The sequence below is a fragment of the Pyxicephalus adspersus genome, chromosome 12, assembly GCF_032062135.1.
Source record: "Pyxicephalus adspersus chromosome 12, UCB_Pads_2.0, whole genome shotgun sequence".
Lineage (NCBI taxonomy): Eukaryota > Metazoa > Chordata > Amphibia > Anura > Pyxicephalidae > Pyxicephalus > Pyxicephalus adspersus.
In genome coordinates, this window is record NC_092869.1 from 10,355,336 (window position 1) to 10,375,475 (window position 20,140).

Below are 20,140 nucleotides of genomic sequence, written 5' to 3' on the forward strand. Positions count from 1 at the left end.
AGATAAAATGAGAGCAGTTTGATCTGTCAAAAGATTTATTAGTTACTTTTACTTTTACTATATCATCTGTCCTTATGCACTGGACCAACTTTAACAAAACTGATTAGCTCCCTATACTGCTTCTTCCCTATCTCTGAGTGTTGGGACTGCAATAGGCCGATACCATGTCAGGTACTTATACTGCTTGCATTTCAAATACCTTTAAGAATGTGATACCGGTAATTGTGAAAAAATCCAGCTTTAATCCATAAAGGAACAAGTAATGTGCACAATAGAATATTTGCATTAGTACTGCCATCGTCATCAGCACTTTGCAGAGTTTAAAGTAATACCCAGTGGCGGATATAGCCAACAGTGGGCCACTGTGCAGAACTGACCCCTTCTCCCTTCATCCTAAACTCTCTAACAGCACTCACCTTTCTACAGAGCTTTGGGCTAACTCCATCAATTTAGTGTTGTGTCTTAGCCCAATTCACAAGTCGAGATGAAGGAGTGATAGGGCTGACTGTAGGGGCCCTTAATGGCTGAAGAGGGTCTTGGCTGTCATACAATGGTACACTTCTCTATGTCCCCTCCTGGTAATACTATTACCATTCCCTTAGAGGCGCTCAAAATCTACTGTTTAGGAACAATGTGAATATACGACCATCATCTACCAGTATGTAATTGGAATGTGGGAGGAAATTGCAAACATTGGGAACCTACAAACTAAAATGCAGATTTTGCCCTGGCTGAGATTGGACCCTGTGACCTTAGTGCAAGGTAAGAGACTATACAGAATCCAGTATGTAGCCATAAGGAGGAAAGTTTTAATTTTTTTTTTTACTTAAGGAACCCCTGGCAACTATTGGAGGATCCTTATAATTCCCTGCTGCCTCTCCTTCCTACAAAGTTACAATAATACAGTTATAATACAATATATATGTTATATGTTACTGTATACACTGGGAATGGAAAAGCCAAGGAAATATATCTTCCTTCTTCCAGTGACATAAAATCCTTAAGGAATGCTAATAGTTAAAGTCTAGCTTAACATTACCAAACTGGTACCTGGATTTACCGTAATATCAGAGTCTGCTTCATAAATATGGAACAGCACTTCTCCAAGTCCAGAATAAAAGGCCAATCTTAATTATAAAACTGCTAAAAAAGTACTTCTACAGACTTGTACGCATTTTGGAATATTAGAGGTCCTTAATTATATCATCTATTATTGAGTCTGAAACACACAGTAGTGTAATAATAAAGATTGTCCTTTTATTGCAGACATTGTGGCGTGCCGATCCATATTTATGAAGCAGACTCTGCTGTTGTAGAGTACGGAGATTGTGCAGACTGATTATTTAACATGGATTTAAAAAAATCACAGGGAATTGTTTGCACTAAAAGCAGAACTACAACCAGAGAATGACACATTGCCCAAAGCAATGGCAGGTAAATTCTTCGTCACCCAACTTGCCCTATATTGGGTGACGATCGTTCACTAGCTATTGTGTGTATGGTCGTTCAGTGATTGTGGATGGTTCTGCAATACACTTTCTCCTTTACATGTCACTTCCTGCATCGTTCAAACGATCGTATCTAGAGTGTGTACACTATTGGTGGATTAAATTTGAACGATGGTATTGTTACATGTACAGAACTGTGCACAATACGATCGTTCAAAATAAACGTTAGTCATTCGTTTTCTAACGATAATTATTGCAAGTGTGTACCTAGCTTTACTGTGCAGGGTGACTGGTATTTTATTTGCCCCCATACCTTTCTGCAGGTAGCCTGTTGAGTTCATCCCACTGCTCCACTGTATGTACAAATCAATTATGTTACTGCTACTTTTGGCTGCAGGCATTTGGGGATCACGGAGTAGATTTATATACTTTGTATCTGTAACGAAATACATTTTATTAAAAGTTTTAGCACCCAGATTTTTGTTCATTCCATCCTTGGACAAACACATTTTGCAGTGAAGCGTGCAGAAATCCAACACACGTAGAACTTTCTGTTGCAGCTCTGTAGGACAATAGATTCAAATCATTGCAGGGAGATAGGAAAGTATTCATACTGTTTACAGGCTGACAAAATTGCTGTAAATGTACATCCAGCTTAAATTACCTTGATACCCCAAGGTGCCCCCACTCCCAGTTACCTCTCCTAGTATCCCCAATCCCCCTCATTATTATTCCTTTATATATGTTTCTTTTTGTTGTTTATTATTGGATGTAAAATTTATTTTCATATTGTTCCTTCTTATGACTGTATTGTTGGTAATAAACTTTGAAAATGCAAATAACAATAGATTTACCCATTAATTACCTTGATACGCATAAAGATGCATAAAAACAAAAGGTGTTCAATGTATAGAAAACCATGTTTTCCCGCAACAGAGTAGGACCAGTACTGGTGGAGAGAGTTTTAGACAAACTTACACCCTAGACAAGTGAACAGCCTCTGCCCCTTTAGATTACAGGTAGTCCTCGGGTTACATACACAATAGGGACTATAGGTTTGTTCTTAAGTTGAATTTGTATGTAAGTCGGAACAGGTACATTATTTTAATAAATGCAATTAGGACAGATGTTTGTCTCAACATAATATTAGGCAGCGTTGTGTCAGTTACTGTATAAAATCCTCACTGTGAGTTAATCACAAACAAAGCAAAAAAATCTTTATGGAGCCTAGACATTCATTAACTTCTGGAGGAAGCTGTGCTTTGATATACCAAAAGAAACAACTGCAGAGCTTGTCTTGGTCATTAAAGAGTTACAAGAGGCTGCAGAAAGAGTTCAGTCCCCTAAGATCACCCACAACCTCAACTGTGTTTAGCAAAAGATATCTTGCAAGTCATACCAACCGCACCCTCCCTGTCAAGCCTCCATCCTGCACAGAAGGAGCAGGGAAGCCCTGTTCATATCTAGGAGATGCCTGTATGTTGGATGTCCTTAACCCAGGGACTACCTGTAATATATTGGTGGTCATAGACTGTATCCAGAGAGGACAGCACTACAGGGCAAAACATGGCAACACTGCATCCTCCCCACCTACCCTGCCGGCTTGGGTGGGTACCAATGTCTGAAAACACTACCCCTGGGTAGGACAGCAGCTGTTTAATAACAAGAATCACCTGCTCTTTTCTCTGCAGCCTGCATGTCTATCCTGAGCACCTGACTCTCCCTTATCACCCAGTGATGAAAAGAGGAGGCCAGCAAAGTTCCTGCCATAGGCTACACCAGGCAACCTTTTCACCTTCTAGGGCTCAGCACATTTGCAGACAATATCAGAAAGGCATCTATGGGTACACTGGAGGATGGGCCCATTTGCAAATATGAATTTTGCTCATGGTGGATTTTTAAGTTTGACTTTGTATGGTTTGTGCTGAACATCTGCAGGGAGACCACTGCTTCCCTGTGGAAAGCTCTCTCTACAGCATGCAGGAACTATTTTGTACTCTGGCTGTTCCAAAGAAGATGAACTTAGCACCAGGAACACAGCATATGTTGATGCACCTGGAATGTGCCTAGCTAAATAAAGCTGGAGGTACTTAGGCATTAAAAAAACAAGAAAACAAGAAACTAATGTACAGTGCTACATAACATATTGGCGCTATATAAATACAATTTTTTAAATAATAATAATAATAAATTCCGTGCTTCAGCACACAGCATCCTCGTACACCTCCACTAACAATGAATAGGCACTCCCTAGTATAGGAGGAACCAAACATCTACCACACATTGCCTTGTACGTGACAAAATACTGCTCTGCACACTACAACGGCTCAATATGACACTCCCTACCACTCTGATTGGCAGAACCGGCAAATCACAACGAGGCTTGAAACGCCACCTATGGTTTCCTTCCTTTATCCCGACCAATGATATCCGAGGGCGCGGCAAAGACTACTTCCGGGAGGGACCGGATGTTAAGATTTGAATTTTTTGGCGAATTGGACAACACAGTTGTGAAAAGAAGAGAACGTAAAGGGGAGAAAGGGACCTGATCAGGGAACAGCTTCCAGGTATACCGGTACCTAATAGTCTGAATGAGGGGGGTATTGGTGGTCAGGCTGGAGTGAAGTGTATCATATTATGAATGGAATGCATTGTTTACTTGATCGCTGGTAGACGTCATTGGAGATCTGTATTCAGGGGAATAAAATGGACATTATGAAAAGATAGCTATGGGGTTCAACAGCAAACATAATGTAACAGTTGAACTGGGTGGCACGTTCAGTTCAATGGGGATTGTGGACTGGTGGGGGGGCTTTAATGCATTGGGGGATGTGGACTGGGGGGGGTGTTAATGCGTTGGGGGCTGTGGCCTGGGCTGCCTGTCTGGACACAATCCAATACTGATATGATGAGCTAAGTGGTTGGTGCTGACCTGATTGGCTTTGGGATGTAAAACAATCTGCAGCACATCGGGTTCTGGTGCCATTGGTTGAAGCCATAGCATTGGCATTATCAGCTGGGTATTGGTTAGATCGGTCCTGTTCAGTATGTTTGGTTTGCTTTAGGCTGTGTACACATGTATAGTTTTTATTGCTACAAATGATCGCTCATGATGAAGAAATAAGCGCCCCTTCTATAGAATAGGGGGTATGGAAGACTTGTATAGCAGTCATTCCCCATCAATCATTCACAAATCAGTTCTGACAGACTTATGAACAACAGTGGGCAACCGCTGTACACATGCCAGATTCTCACCCGCAGCATTCATCTTGGGGGATAATCATTTTTGTGTGTACGTAGCCTTACTCTCGTCAATACACCGTTGAAATACTTTTCTTATCTCTTTATGATAAGTATTTATTCTAAAAATGTTAGCTGACATCTTCCTGTTTTTAATCTCTGCTATCATGATCAGTGGTCCCCAACCTTTGGGTTCTGCGATGTGTCCAGAGCAGAGATCTCCCTAGCCCCTTTTAGCCGAGTGCTCCACCTGGCACTTTTCAGCAACCGGCTGTTTTTGGACAGCTACTGAAGAGTTGGGTCACAATACAGGGACTTCTACCCGCCTACAATTTCTTCCCAGCCTAAAAAAAATTCTGGGTCAAGTCTCTTCATTGCTCAAAACCCACTGCCCTGAGCCTGTGATACATATGGGGGACATGGTCTGTCTGGTGCGCCCCCCAAGCGGGGTCCACGAACCACAGGTAGAGGACCGCTGGTCTCCGTGTTCACGCGGCCCAGCTGTCAGATAGTGGTGGCCCACTAGTCTGGAGGACTAAAGAAATTCCTACCTGTTGGAGAAGGGGAGAGGAGGAGGTTATTATAATCATAACCTTGGTTGACAAAGCTGCTTCTCCGAAGATCTATAGCAATGAATGATCTCTGTCACCCCAGGACCTGGCTGGATAACTGGGTACAAATAAAGGCGAGGAACTAATGCAGCCACTGCTATATCTTTATCTTGGGGCTTGGATATGCTTTAACCTGTCTTGGGGCAATGGGTAAAAATTAACCTTTATCTGTGTACCACTGTCAGTAAAGTAGACTGAAAACATTACTCATTATAAATGATCAAACTTATACAAACATATACAAACTTATTATAAATGATCTATGCTAATAGAACAGTGATTTATTGGTCTGGCTCCTGTCTAGCACGACACTTAGGATGAATCCACTGAAACATGGTGCTATGTCTGCCACTGTGGGCCATGTGAATGTGTCTTAATGTCAAATGAATACGGCAGCAGCCAATGCTATTGACAGATTCCAGTAGTAATGACACCACATTGCTGTAGACCATCCATTGCATAGAATAGCTGAATCCACATATTGTCTGCCACTCTGTAAATGGGAGACCAGAAGGGTAAAACATGCTAATGAACCCCATGCTGAGATGTCCAGCAACATTGTGCAGACATTCATGGCATTTCTCTGTGTATCTCTCTCTGCCTGGAGAAGAGGATCAGCTTTTTGTCAGTGGAAGGTAGTGAAAATTATGTGCAGAGAGGGTGCTATGAAGTATACAACATACAGCATGGAGTAATTAGTGAAATGTTCTGTCCTCCCCACTCCTCCTCCTCCTCCTCCTCCTCCATTCATCACTGTCATAGTCCACAACAGAGACCAAGATGGGAAAAAGTATCACGATAGAAGTGCAGGACCCTTGGGATGGGAGATTACAGAACACATGGTCACACTCAAGTATTTGAAATGTAGACGATATTAGAAAAAGGAGTAAATCCATGCAAATGATTGCACATGGCCGGCAACATGAGAAGGAGTCCTATTAAAACAAGATGAGGTTTGAAAACTTGTAGTATTCAACCAGGGGGAGTAGAAGTGGAATTGGAGGGACATGGAAGTGTCAGGATGAGTAGAGATGGTGAATGGAAGACTATAGAAGAGAACAGGAGGAGTATTGGTACATAAAGCTGAATGTGTGCTAACCAACCAGTCTTATCGACCAGATACAGAAAATGTCCTCTGGTTTATGATATATATATTGTTTTTATATTTATTTATGTTATATATTTTAAATATAATATATTATATTTTTATAGTTTTTTTGTATCCTATGTATAGATTTCCTGTATGATTACATTAGTTATGTGTTTTATATTTTATCTGTTAGCAGAATTTGTTGAATTGTGGTATTTTATGTCTGGTGTAAATAATGGAAAACAAATGTTTTTATTATCTCAATGTTTTGATTGATGATCAAAATGCTCTAGCTGGAGGTCACTTTGGTTCCCTATATAAATTCCTCTGGTATCGGGAAGTTGCCTGATTCCAAAGAAAAGAACTTGTGACTTTCTATAGCTATTCTAAGTGCTTTAGTGCATCTTTATTTATTTTGATTATCATCATTTTTTTTTTGTTTTTTTTTTTTGTTTTTTTTCTAGCAGTGTAGTGGCAGGAAGTGGATGTCTCAGAATGAGCCAGCCTGGGATTCCACCCATTGACCTGCGTAAGTACTTTAGTTCCTTTTAACTTGACAAGAGAGCTGATTTCTCTTCAGATAGCTTTATCTCAGCAAACAGTTGTAATAAAAAATGTAGTCTGCTTAAATGCCACATCAACATGTTGCACTCCATACAATATATATAACAAACATCAGGTAGGACATACCCTGGTCTGACATCTTCTAGCCTAGCTTTGGTATTGTTTACTTCCTTCTGCTCTTTGTGGCATCTGATTTGTAATGTATGGCCAACAAGAAGAGCAAAGTCTTGTGGAGTTTAAGCAAAGGTATTCATATCTCTGGTTACTCTGCAGCTGCCAGACTGGGTCGAGATCTGCAATTTATAGTAAATTGATGTGAAGTTTAAGTGTAGTTTGTAGTGATTTGTTTACTGTAGTTCTGTCCTCCATAAAAACCACAAGTCTAGGATGTGGTGAGTGGGTTAATTTAAAACTACAATGACCACATACTTTCATGTTTGTGGTCTGCTTACAAATGCTTCTTCTCTCTTCTAATCTGTTTTGTGATTAGGTATGAGTTAATGGAATGCTTAAAAGTGGTCCTGCAAGTAATTTGTACCTAGCTTTTAAATAAGTACTTTAGTATGCTTTAACCTATTTAATGGTGCGTGGATGGTTCAATGTGTTTATCCTTTTACCTGCATATTGAACCTCACAGTCCTCTGTTTCTGTGTGTGGTTGACTGTTGTATCTGTTTTAGTTGATTTATTTATTTTGAAAGACCAATCTTTTACAATGCTCATTTCGAAAAGTTTAAGTAATATGTTGTATTTTGTAGCCTGCATGCTTTGTGGAAGAACTGAAAACTGCATCGAGAAGTATGGAGAGAAAAAGACCTACCCGGAGCATAACTTAACATTGCACTATTACTGTCTGGTAAGAATACAGCAGGTTCTCGTATCCCCTTCAGTGTTTAGTTAAAAATCTAATCTGTGAAATGGTAAATGATTTTTCCAGGGACATCCTTTTACAAGAAATGTTATTTTTTCTATCCAAATTCCCAACATTTTACTGGAAATCTGAATTTTCTGCAGACAGTTGATGAAACACTTGAGTCTTATCTCACTTCTCAGTCACCCATCAAACACTGTTACTTGTGGTCTTTTTACAACAACCCAACACAAAGGTTTTATTACTTGAGGGGAGTTTAAAGACTGGGTCTGGATGAAGGCACTATAAATGCTCATGGAACTCCAAGTAGAACCTTTTTTATTTCTCCAGATTTCCATTTTAAGTCAGCATAACAGCCAAGCAGCTAATTTTTCCGCAGAGGGTTCACAATAAAAGTCCTTGTATGTCTCCTAGAGTTTTACTTTAATTGCTTTGAGCCCCTAATGTGCTATTGGTGAATAATATTCTTTGTATATTACTTTCTGTAGCTGCTTTCCAGTGGTATTTGGCAAAGAGGAGAGGAGCATGAAGGCATATATGGCTTCCTGGTTAGTGACATTAAGAAAGAACTGAGTAGAGCCAGAAGACTGGTAAGCATACTAAATCATATTCTCTGTTCTGATTCCTAATAATCTCTTTATCAAATAAGGAATATCGTTATAATTTTTTTCTTCCCATTTGCAGAGATGCTATATATGTAGAATGCTGGGAGCTTCAATCGGCTGTGTGTTTCCTCGGTGTAAACGCAGCTACCACTATCCTTGTGGCCTGGAAAGGCAGTGTATATTCCAATTCATGGATAGCTTCAGGTACACATTTCTTTATGTTGGTTGTGTTGCAACAGAAAGTGTAGTATTGATGTGATGGTGTAAGAAAGTAAGGGGGGGGGGGGGGGGAATAGACAGACTGGAATATCATCCCTTGTAGCCATCTTCTACAGTGTTTTAGGTGCCACTCGCCTCCATAGCTGTGATAGTGGTTTGCCTGCAATTGTGTTTGAGAAAAAACATGAAGATCTAGTAATGTAGCATAACATTGTTTATACCGTTTTCAGCTTTTTTGTTGTGGGCTATTATGATGGCTTTTATAATTGATGAAGCCACTTAAGGTGGAACTAAACTAAAAATAAAAAAATTACACTTACCTTTAATCCCCTAGATCCCTCGATGGCGCTGGTCTTTCCTACGATCCTGTCCCTTGTCGTCCTGGAATTCCTCTCGTCTCAGCGCAGAGAAAGCGCTAGGCACCGCCATCTTGTCTTCCGTCTTTGGCCTTCTTTGTCTGTCACCAGATCTCGCACTGCGAATGTGTGAGATCGGGTGACATAGCCACTGTGAAGGGGGAAAAAAGAGCCGATCTCATTGTGCATGCATGAGATCCGTATCTCTTTCCCCTTGGTGGAAAAATGCCCCTGATCTCGGGCATGCACAGAAGGCACAGCCAGAGTCTCCCAGGATGCATGACGTAGGTATCAAGACTTAAAGTGGCAGTGCTGCACCTTTTTTTTTTTTTTTTTTTTTTTAAATGTTGCACTTAAAAAAAAAAAAATATATATATATATATATATATATATAAATATTTAAAAAAATTTTAATTTATATAGAAGGGTTGTCTTACTCCTCTATGTAAAGTAAAAATGTTCAGGTTAGGTACGCTTTAATGATGGTGTGTTGTGGTTTTTTTGATGGTGTGTTGAGGTGATAAGTGCACTGTGGACTTTAAATTCTTTGCTCTAAAATAAAAACTAGAAATATCAACTTTTTTATACATGCTTTTTGTAGGCGTTTAAATCGTTCCTAATACTACATACCCGGATGGATACATTTAGGCTTTCCTAAAAATAAATAAAAAAAAAACACTTTGCTTGCCCAACTTCCCTATGTGAAACATTGCTTGGCATGATGTGCCGAACCTTTCAAAGTGATTACTAGGGAATGCAAATCAGATTCAGTCTGTGAGAGGTCTCGTTGTGTAATTCTGCTCTGTATTTTCTAAGATGTTCCCTGAAGGAGTGTGATGTCACCTGTCATGTGTAGACATTATCTTAAGACCTTCTATTTTCAACACCTGTGATTTTATTAACTAAAGGTTTTTTTCAGTTTTTAGAAACAATTTTTTTTTTTAACCTCTGTAGATCATACTGCTGGGATCATCGACCAGTTCAAACATTTTTAGGAAGTGAACCATCTGAATCTTCTGTCTGCACAATTTGCTTGGAACCAGTGAACCATGTTCCTTCTTACCATGTCTTAAGAGGACCATGTTGCAAGACTTCTTGGTTTCATAGAGACTGTTTGCAGGTATGTATTCTATATTGGGATTTCCTTACCTAATACACGCTGTAGTATGCAAATTAAAATTAAGCTATTCCAAAACACTTGTGATTTATGCAATTTGTATCCAGTTGCTAATAAGTACAATTTACAGTAATAGAACATATTGAGACAATACAGTTTACCTAATTTGCATTCATTTTAGACATTTATACCATATATTAAATTCTTTCACCATCAATTTATTGCTAAGTCAATGGATATGTGTCAAGCTTAATCTGCAAAGCATATAGGTTTTAGATTTTGCTTTCTATTTCCATGCAACATTTAACTGACTTTTCTTTATCCCCTCACCCACAGTATCAAGCGCTAAGTGCTGGATTATTTTTTTTCCGCTGCACAGTTTGCAATAACAAGGAACTTTTTCAGAAAGAAATGCTACGGATGGGAATTAATATTCCAGAAAGGTATGTTTGTTACAGCACTTTGAAGCCTGTCGATTAAATTTAATTGGGAAAAACAAAACTTTATATTTGGGCTGGTCCCTAAGCCTTGGCCATTTCATCTTTTTTCATGTTTATTTTCTACTGCTTTTTTGTGCTTCAAAAAGTCTTGTCTTGTTCTTATTTGTCCAGAGATGCCTCATGGGAATTGGAGGAAAATGCCTTTCAGGAGCTGTTAGTCAGATATCAGCGTTGTGATGTTAAAAAATGCAAATGCCAATTTGGGCGAGAGTATAATGAATCTGAGAGGTGAGCATCTGGTTCTGTGGTTCCCACTGTTTTGTCCTGACTAATGATCCATAGAAAGCTCTCCATAACAAAAGGCTAATAGGATTGCACTGAAGGGGGTACAATAGTGGCAAATGTTAGGGCTTGGCCTCCTGTTTGCTGTGGGTATGTGCAGACACCTAAAGGTGCTGCCACTTGTTACAAGTAACAATTAATTTAACAAAAATAATTTTTCATGTTCATGACATAATTTCCTTATGGAATAATTTATTCCCTGGAAAGCTAGGTTCACTAATAAACAAGAACACAATATAAAATAATTATGCCAGTTCAGTGTATGTTTTTTATGTTATTACACTTGTAATTCTGTTTTTATTTACAGCAAGTGGGAGATTGTGCGCTGCGAGTGCTGTGGTTCCAGTGGTACACATATTGCTTGCTCCTCCCTAAGATACGTTACTCAGACTTGGGAATGCTCAGACTGTCGGCGTATTAGCTGCACACCAGGTAATATATGTTTCCTTGACTATGCTACAGAAAAACTACCTGGGGAAACTTGAGGTTTTACTATGTGATATTAAGGGTTTAAGAAATGAGTGCCACATCAGCAGACATAATTCATTTCTACTGTATCATAGCAGTTAAATGTATGTTTTATACTTTAACCTTGCAGGCTGCTCGATTGAGCTAAGATTGAGGAACAATGTAATGAGCTAGTAGTCCTTGTTTTTCACTGGGAGTGGAAAATGGTACATTGTACATATTACCATCTGTTTTTTCCAGAGTTAAATTCATGCAGCTGTGTGTATGTATGTAACATTTTACAATCCTTTTATTAGTTTAGTGGCTTTTGAATCAAGAGGCCGTGCATCGGGTAGACATAAATCAGGTAGCAGATATGCAATTAATTCTGAGTTTGACCGTTTGTTTTTTGTCTTTGCTTTTAGTAAAGAGACCCCATCCCTATTCTCATAATGCATCCGACAAAACAGAAAGTGAGGTTGGTCAGCCTTCACCAAAATGCCCCAGGCGATCAAAGACACCCAGGAGAAGTATTTTAAAGTAAGTAACAAAATTTATTGTTCATATAACATCACATATACTAAAAAATTTATGGTTGGATTGTTTAGCATAGTTTTAGATCAGGGTTGTCCAACTTTAAACCTCATTGCACTATTTGAAATGCTTTAGTTAAAAACAGGTTTTAGTTGCAGGCATTTCTAAATATGTGGAGGGCCACCTTACCTTATTAGGGCCCCTTTAAAGCGTGGTCCCTTTAATCTCTAAGCATTTATAAAACGGTTAATAATTGGAGAAGGTTTGCTGCCCATATCTCCTTTTAATGTGCGTACACATCAAAAGTCAATGCAATGGGAGCTGAGCACCTCTGCAAAATCACCATATTGAAGACAAAACAAAAATGGCAACTGCTCTAAACAATATATAACTAGATTCTAAAGTAGGGTGCACATGGAATGGGGCCTTTTTGACTTTTTGACTTTTTTTTACACACACACACACATATATTTTTTTTTTCCGCTATAGAAAACAGTATGAATATTTCCCAGCATGCTCACCAGCTACCCTGCACAAAAGCAAATTATTCATTTTTAAACATTTGCATAAACAGTGTTCAACCCATAAATGTTTTAAGCCGGATGGGAAGAAGCTGCTTCAGGCAACCCCTGTATTGTGACCCAGCTCTTCAGTAACTTCCCAAAAACAGCCGGGTGGTTACTGAAAACTGCCGGGTGGTGCGCACGGCTAAAAGTGTCTGGAGCGTTCACTGCATAAAAGTACAGGGACATTGTTCATCTGAATAAGAGCTTACGTGATATATGTAGTGCACATATGCCTCTTTCTATTTTAGCATTAGGAATTATACTACCTTGGTTTTCAAATGCCTAAAAGTCACAGAATTCTTGTATTATTTTCAGGCAAATTCAAATGGAAAACAGGAAAATATCAGACATTTTACAAGAACTGAGATCTCAGATTATGAACTCCAAGTGTACACTACGGGTAAACAGAAAGTCTCTTTGGAAAAGTTCTCTTAGCAGTTTCCGCAAGAGCACCTTTTCCCCTTGTAGCACTCTACATGTAACATTCACAGATGACAACCAAAAGGCAAGCCAGCAAGCAAATGTGTCTCTTTCTCAGTATTTTAAACTTTTGCTGAATGATATTGAGAATTCTGATCTTTTTGAGGGATCTGCACGGAAGAACCTTTCTTTAAATTTGAATGGTAAGATGGCGTTCTTTTGCAAAGTAAAGATCTCATTAGTTCACTCATCAAGCCTTTTTCTTGAAATACTGTTGGAAATAAATATGGAAACATTTCTATATGTGACTAGTCCTGACTACTGCGGACTTTAAAAACTTTGTGCTTACAGATGAGCTGCTGGGTATATATAAGTGCAGGGCATCACTCCAAAATTCTTTGAAGGGTCTGGTGTCCAGAATTTTATTTCCAGTGTCCCATCTACCATTTTAAAGCTATACACATTTAAGCCTCTAAATGTCTTTGGCTGCTTTGGTTTGGAATATATGTTTTTCTGAATTCATTTTGCTTGTGTTTTTTTTTTTTTTTTTTTTTTTATATATATATATTGATCTACCTCTTTTATACTGTATTATCACACAGCTCTGCAAGATAATTTGTACTATGAAGCTGGTAGAATGCTGGCAGTTGCTTTGGTGCACGGAGGACCTGCTCCAGGATTTCTTTCCCAAACACTATTTTCTTGCCTAATCCTGGATTCTCATCATGTTCAGCCAGTTTTAGATGATGTAGCAGATTCTAATGTCTTGGAAGCAATATTAACAGTAAGTTTTAGTGGGAATGCAAACCTTGCAAATTTTGCTTCTCTAAATTTTACATCATCCCTTTTTTGAGGACAACAGGTGGATAGTAATGGCTATACACACTACAGAGTAAGATTTAACACCTTTACACCATACATGTGAATGACAATGTGATTTACTGTCAAAGTAGTGTTAAAAAAAAACTAAAGTTCAGCTTTTGTGGTTGGTTGTGTTGGAAACTAGTAACTATAAAATGCTTTTTAAGAAATTTTTGCGAAAAATACACTAATTATTATTTTCTTTGTAATCCAACAAAACTCATGTATAAATGATGTAATTTCCTTTTTTGTGACAGATTCAATCTTGCCAGAGGATTAATAAGTTGAAAGAGGCTACTGTGCGTTACTTTGACTACCTGCAGAAGACTGGCACATTACACCTTGTACTAAATGTTAGTGATAAAGCTATTCTGGTGAAGAACATGCTATCCTACCATGTCATTCGCAGAGTGCAGGAACCACTCGAAAGGTACTTTGGGAAGGCCACGGGTGTAGTTTTATTCTGTAGTATCCGCCTTTCACTGTCATATCAGGAATACTGTATATTTTTATACTGTATTTTTAACAGTCTTTGAAGAACATTGTGTTAATCAAACTCCATTGCTGAGACTGAGTAAAAGTTTGTTACACTTCTGGGTGTGTCTGATGCCTAATCATTCCAACCACACACAGCAGATCCCTTTGCTAACCCCCATATCACTGGAGGCCAGCACCCAAACTTTTTATAATAATGCTGAAGTTTAGGCAGATATAAAAGACACAAATTTTAATTCAGACTAACTGATTATTACAGTGACTACTGCAGCACAATAAGGTTGTTTCAATTGCATATGAAAAATTGATGTTAAATTATTTGTAAATACTTTTATTTTTTTTCCTTTCAGCTTTAAACAAGGGCTGCAGACACTGGGCGTCCTGGAGAAAATCCAAACTTATCCAGCTGCCTTTTGGAGCATCCTGTGCATGAAGCCTGAAAAACTAACTGCAAAAGCTATGGCCGATCTATTCACTATTACTCATTATGCAGACCTGGACAACATTAAGTTTAATGCTGCAAATCTTTGGAAGAAGTATCTGCAAGACACAGAAGGTGAGTTAGCTTAGAAATTAGGTTTAACCTCCCTAGCGGTAATCCCGAGTGTGGCTCAGGGTGAATTATCCATACCAAAAGTCCCCACGTTCCTGGGGTGCCCTCCGGCGATGCCCGGCATCTGCTTCCCCTGGCGAAGCCAGCCGGCATCTGCGTTCCCAGTGTGAGACCATTGGGGAACGCGATGCCGGCCGGGCAGTTCGAGCATGCAGCTGGAGGGTGGTAACGTGCGGCTGGGAGGTGGAAAATTTAAAAGAAGTATTTTTAAATGTACCGTTTTGACATTTAAAAATACTTGTTATTCAGACCGCCAGAGAGGTTAAGAGAGACCTTTAGTCTTAACAATTGTGGGCTGTCCTGGAAAAAAAAAAGCATAAATACCGGTTATTCCCACCCTTTTGAAACACCATCAGGATTTAAAGTCTAAAATAATGCTGAAAGGTTTCGGGGTGTCAGTTGTGTTTCCCTGCAACTCTTGGTGGTTCTTCAGCTGAACACCTTATTACAGGTCAGCAAGAGAAACCAGTAAGTGCTGTAGGAAATAAGATGCTCCTGAAATGTTTCTGTGGACTCCACATAAATATTTTTTGTGATTTAAGTGATTTTCTGGTGGCACTAATAGTGGCATAGGTATAGAGTATCCCTTCCCCCAGATATGCCAGTTTTTTAATAAATGTTATTATGGGCAGGGTTGTCTCGGAGCTCCATCTATAATGTTTTTGTTAACACCTTGTCTTTTCAGTGGTATAACTTAACCTGTTTATTATTTGCAGATGGAACCTCTGCTGTTTCCCTGGAAGACATTTTGAGCTTTGCAACGGGTTTGGATTTCATTCCTGCAGCTGGATTTGAGCCACAGCCATCTATTTTGTTTCATTACAAGCAAATCCTTCCCACAGCACGGAAAAACATAAATTGTATTGAGGTTTCAGGGTTGAACTCTTACCGCGTATTCAGAAAAATCATGGACAAGGCCATATGTGATGCACTGTGCAAAACATAGCACTTTTTTATCACGATGGCTAAACTTCTTGGAATTGTGTATCTTGCTGCTCTGTCACTACTCTTGGCTCGGGGGCGGGGGGAGGTTAAATGTAGCCGGTAAAATGGACTTCTGAAGTGTTTGAACTATGTGTTATAAACATATATGTGCAATTCCCCGTAGGAGGATGTGAGGACACTGCACTTCTTTGTTAATCCATTTGTGCTTCTTTTCTTGCAGAGAACTGAAGTTAAACGTAACCTAAGCAGTTTGTATTTGTTGCTTATATTTTGTATTGGTTTGGGGATTTTTTTACAAGGGTGATCACTCTTTGTGATAGACAGCAAGGATAAGAAAACAAATCTTGACAGATTTTATTAAGAATTATGAAGGTAGTGCCGCTGACATTTTTTTGCCAAATAACCCAGCTGCTTAGCACTGCCACCAGGCCCGAAAATTTAAATTTTTAACTTCAACTCTGTTTTTTAGGTATGCAGTTTTTAGAACGTTCTTATGCAGCAAGACCTATTGGACGATTCTGTATACCGTCTTATAAATTTTTGGGAAAAAATAAAACAAGTAAAAGAATGCAGGTCAGACAATGATTTTTATAGGTTTCAAAGTGTAAAATCCCTTAGCCCTGCAAATATGTCACATATGTGATCATCATCATTTGCCTCGGCTCTGAAGAATAAGATGAGTTAAGTAAACATTTTGTCTTTACATGTTCATTTTACACTTTCTAAATAGTAGGTTGGCAGCTTTGTAAGTGGACCTTGTATCTTACTGCAAGCATGGCTTTAAGTGCATTTTAAAGGTTTTTATTTTCTATATGAAAAAATATTTTACTCTGTTAAAAATATAGCGAGTGGCAGATCATTCTAGGTTCAGCTGGATTACATTCCTCTTGCTTGATTAATGTCTGACCTCAGTTCAAAGTTTTGAAAAGTGTTATTTAAGCTACCATTCTGCAGGATCTTCTCTGTATTTTATTTGTGTTGTATGTATTTTTTTGTGTTTTTGTTTTTCTAAATTATGTATTGAGAGTCTTTGTAATTTTGTGTTATGTTTTGGAAGAAGGTCACATATTACATTATTTATACTACTGTATAAAGTGTTTTAAGTAGACAAATGACTGTCATACCATGAATAGTTTATTCCCATGTTAATAACACCTGATAGTGTTTTCATAGGCAGAAAGTAAATTACTTGGATTGTTCATACTCCGTACATCTGTCAAAAGAACTTCAGTTATCACCGTTTGCATTGATTACATAGCTCAGGCTATGTAAAAAAAAATACAAACTTTTTTGTTGTATATATGCGTTATCATGATGTGTCTATAGTCCACACATAGCACATGATATTTTGGTGTGTTTAATGTTCTTCCTATTCTAACCTTTCATAGGTAAGCTGAACCTTGGAAAGTTCCTGACTGACTGTTCACTTCTGTTAGCCGTTCTTTCACTTGGCATTAAGCACTGCAGTAAGTGAAAAGTGAAGAAGGGTGGAAAGCAGGTCATGTTTTCACTCCTGTTTGAGATTCCTTTAGCGGATGTCCCCTTAATGTTATGGATTCATCGTTCAGGAATTTTGTCACATTTGGAATTATTCCAAAACAGGCATGTTAAAAGCCTGACAGGGTTTCAGTGTTTCTCTTCTGTATTCCCATCTAAGCCTGCATGGTTACAGTGGAACAAGATGAGAAATGTGGATAAAAAAATAAGTAATTATACACCTAACTGGGAAATTTACTAAACAAGAATGTTTTACACTAGAGTTCTATGTTTGTGTGGACTTTGCAGTTAGCAGCATTACTATGATATGGTGCCAGAGCAAGTCCTTTGAAGGGATCAATTAAGTGGGGACGTTACCTAGTTGTTTGATATTTTGTGTAATTAGGTGCTTTAATTGGTTTCTTTAGATGTTCCAAGGCATCTCTAATGACCTGAAGGGTTTTTAGGTGCTAGTGGGCTGGTGTCACATGTAATTTTTTTTTTTTTTTTTTTTTTAAAGCTTCGATAAAAAAGAATTACGGGTGACTGTCAGAGGTTTATAAGGTGACTGTAGACCACTAAAGTATTTCTCACTCTCCCATGTTCTTTTGTTTAGTCATTGGGATAGAGCCATAACCCTTACAGATATGGTCACATCCTGTATTTGTAAAGGTGACCCATATGGGTACTTCATGTTTAGAAAGTTGATGCACCAGACAGCAATTGTCTGATTTAGGGAGCTCTAAGCCCATTTGTTACTAGGCCCTTCAAAAGGATATTCTGTTTAGTTATGGTCTTTATTTTCCTCATTTCAAAGGAAATATCTGTTTCTGAAAATTTCTTAGGCTAAATTTACAAATACTGTTTCCCCAGTGTTTAAACACCCATGTTTGAAATTCTAATGTGCTAGTCCACACCAGGGTGTTTGTGGACAACATGTTTTTAAGTGTTAGAGAATGCTTCATAGGGCTCCTTTTATGAATTATTCCCCCAGTCAATTCCTCTGAAAATGGCTGGTGGTGAATTTTATGATCTTATTTTTCTACAGGTCTCCTATTAAAACAATAACTCGTTCTGCCACCTAGTGGCCAATCGTCAAAAGTGCATAGCTGTCACAATAGCAAAAGGAAGGAATAGGTATAGGAAGAAAACACATTTTATGAACGAATTGAAGAGGGAATATTTAATAAATAGAACCCCTTGAGATACAAGTGGTGTTTTTTTTTTCCCCTATCAGTGGCGGATAATTGGCTGTATAAAGGATACAGGATACATGAACTTTTGGTAGATGAACAGTTATTTACGATTGGTGGTTAGTTATTGGATTTAATGTTGACTCCCCTTATTTGCTGATTTCCTAGGTCTTTTGTTTAACCAGTGATGTACCCAAATCACAATTTAAACTCTGTTCGGATTTGCAAGTCCAGTATTGCATTATAGTCTGAATGTAAATAGTTTTACAATAAAGGGTAGTGCAGAGATTTTCATTTTGTCTTTTTTTTTTCTTTGTTTTTTCCATTGTATTTTACTTTTTACATGGACCTGAAACTTTAAATCAACCTTTTAAAAAAATGCAATAAAGAGTTACAAAATACTCCATGCTTCACACTGTGTATGCTTCACAAATAATCTTCTGAGTTGAGGTGGTCCAGTCCACCTGCAGGAAACACAAGACTAAAGAGTTTAAAGTCCACCAATGATTTGTTACTGTACTTCCTGCGTCCTGCACTACAGCCATTACCAGCTCATGGATTATTTTTCCTTTCCCAGGGATCAGCTATATATGCCAGGGGTCCTCACCAGTCTCAGTTGCAGTCGACTGAAACTGGTCCCAAGGAAGTCTGAGTGGCCATTTGGCCATCAAAGCAGTAGTAGCCTCTTGTATCATGTAACACATTAATATTGCAGAAAATTTGTGATTTTGGGTCAAAGCTTTCACAATGGGTCAGATCCATCAGAGGATGGGAAATTCATTTTAGCAGAACCCCTTCCTATCAATGCTCATCAATTTACCTTCATATGTTTGGCATGGGGTCACATAAAGGTTACATCCTTCCCTTTCCAGCGACATCCCCCCCCCCCCTTTCCTTCAGCATCCATCAGAGGAATTCCACCCACATACACCTTACTCCATAACCTCAATATTTAGTGCCCAGTAGCTGCGTTTCCAATCAAACAGTAGGGTTAATGTGGTGGGTGAGTGGGTTCTTTTGGGGCCTTGCCCCACCTGGCAGCCCTGTTTCCTGCTCTTTCCTCACTCTTTAGGCACAAACTAGAAATAATCTGCATCTATAGAACCACCAAATAAAATAGGGCAACCTTGGTCATCACAGAGACCACAACTAACTCTAGCTCTTTGCTAGCAGGGAGATACATTTTCCAGTTGCAGACACCTCTCTGAGTTGGCCCTGACCCTGAATCCTTACTAAAATCATGGCAGTGCTAATGGTTACCTAAATGAACCAAGGGATGGAGATCATACCCTATCTGGATGGATTCTGTCGTTTGGTATCAAGGGAAGAAGTAAACAGGGACATTATAAAACCTTCCTAAGAATTGGGCTGGATTTTAACTTGAACAGTCGGACTTGAATCCCAAAACAATATTTCTAGGTAAGAACCTGAACATTAAACTGCAAAAACAACAAAAATGATGGTGGCACAAGTCTTCTGTCCAAGAATGTTATCTCTTTACCTTTGCATAGCACTAATAAGGCACAGGTAAATTTAAGGCCCCTAAAAAGAATAGTCATGTGAACATGAAATACCCAAAAGCCTTGGGCAGCATTCTTTTACATGACCAATGTTTAGGTGGTGGATCATAGAACACCTGACACCTGGTTGTCTTGAGCCTTTTCCAGTCCAAGTAAGAACTGCCAAGG

At 38.7% G+C, this 20,140-nt stretch overlaps 1 protein-coding gene across 2 annotated transcripts; it reads left to right on the forward strand.

Moving 5' to 3' along the window:
• Window positions 1-3,920: 3,920 nt before the first annotated feature.
• Window positions 3,921-18,853, forward strand: G2E3 (G2/M-phase specific E3 ubiquitin protein ligase). 2 transcript variants are annotated; one of them, XM_072428029.1, is made up of 15 exons: window positions 3,921-4,015; window positions 6,857-6,918; window positions 7,711-7,808; window positions 8,312-8,413; window positions 8,508-8,632; window positions 9,958-10,123; window positions 10,457-10,563; window positions 10,732-10,848; window positions 11,210-11,334; window positions 11,775-11,889; window positions 12,765-13,072; window positions 13,472-13,653; window positions 13,988-14,160; window positions 14,576-14,781; window positions 15,555-18,853. In XM_072428029.1, exons 2-15 carry the CDS (start codon window positions 6,885-6,887, stop codon window positions 15,782-15,784), a joined length of 2,088 nt encoding a protein of 695 aa, XP_072284130.1. In that variant the 5' UTR covers window positions 3,921-4,015; window positions 6,857-6,884; the 3' UTR covers window positions 15,785-18,853. The 2 variants fall into 2 exon arrangements, with proteins under 2 accessions (XP_072284130.1, XP_072284129.1); XM_072428028.1 differs by having other exon boundaries at window positions 3,931-4,015; window positions 6,854-6,918.
• The last annotated feature ends 1,287 nt before the right edge of the window (window positions 18,854-20,140 follow it).

What these genes read in the sequence shown, in the direction of transcription:
- G2E3 (XM_072428029.1), top strand. Translation starts at nt 6,885, where the DNA reads ATGAGCCAGCCTGGGATTCCACCCATTGACCTGC. An exon ending in CCCAGGAGAAGTATTTTAAA is followed by an intron (nt 11,890 to 12,764) that starts GTAAGTAACAAA and finishes TATTATTTTCAG; the next exon opens with GCAAATTCAAATGGAAAACA. An exon ending in CCTTTCTTTAAATTTGAATG is followed by an intron (nt 13,073 to 13,471) that starts GTAAGATGGCGT and finishes ATTATCACACAG; the next exon opens with CTCTGCAAGATAATTTGTAC.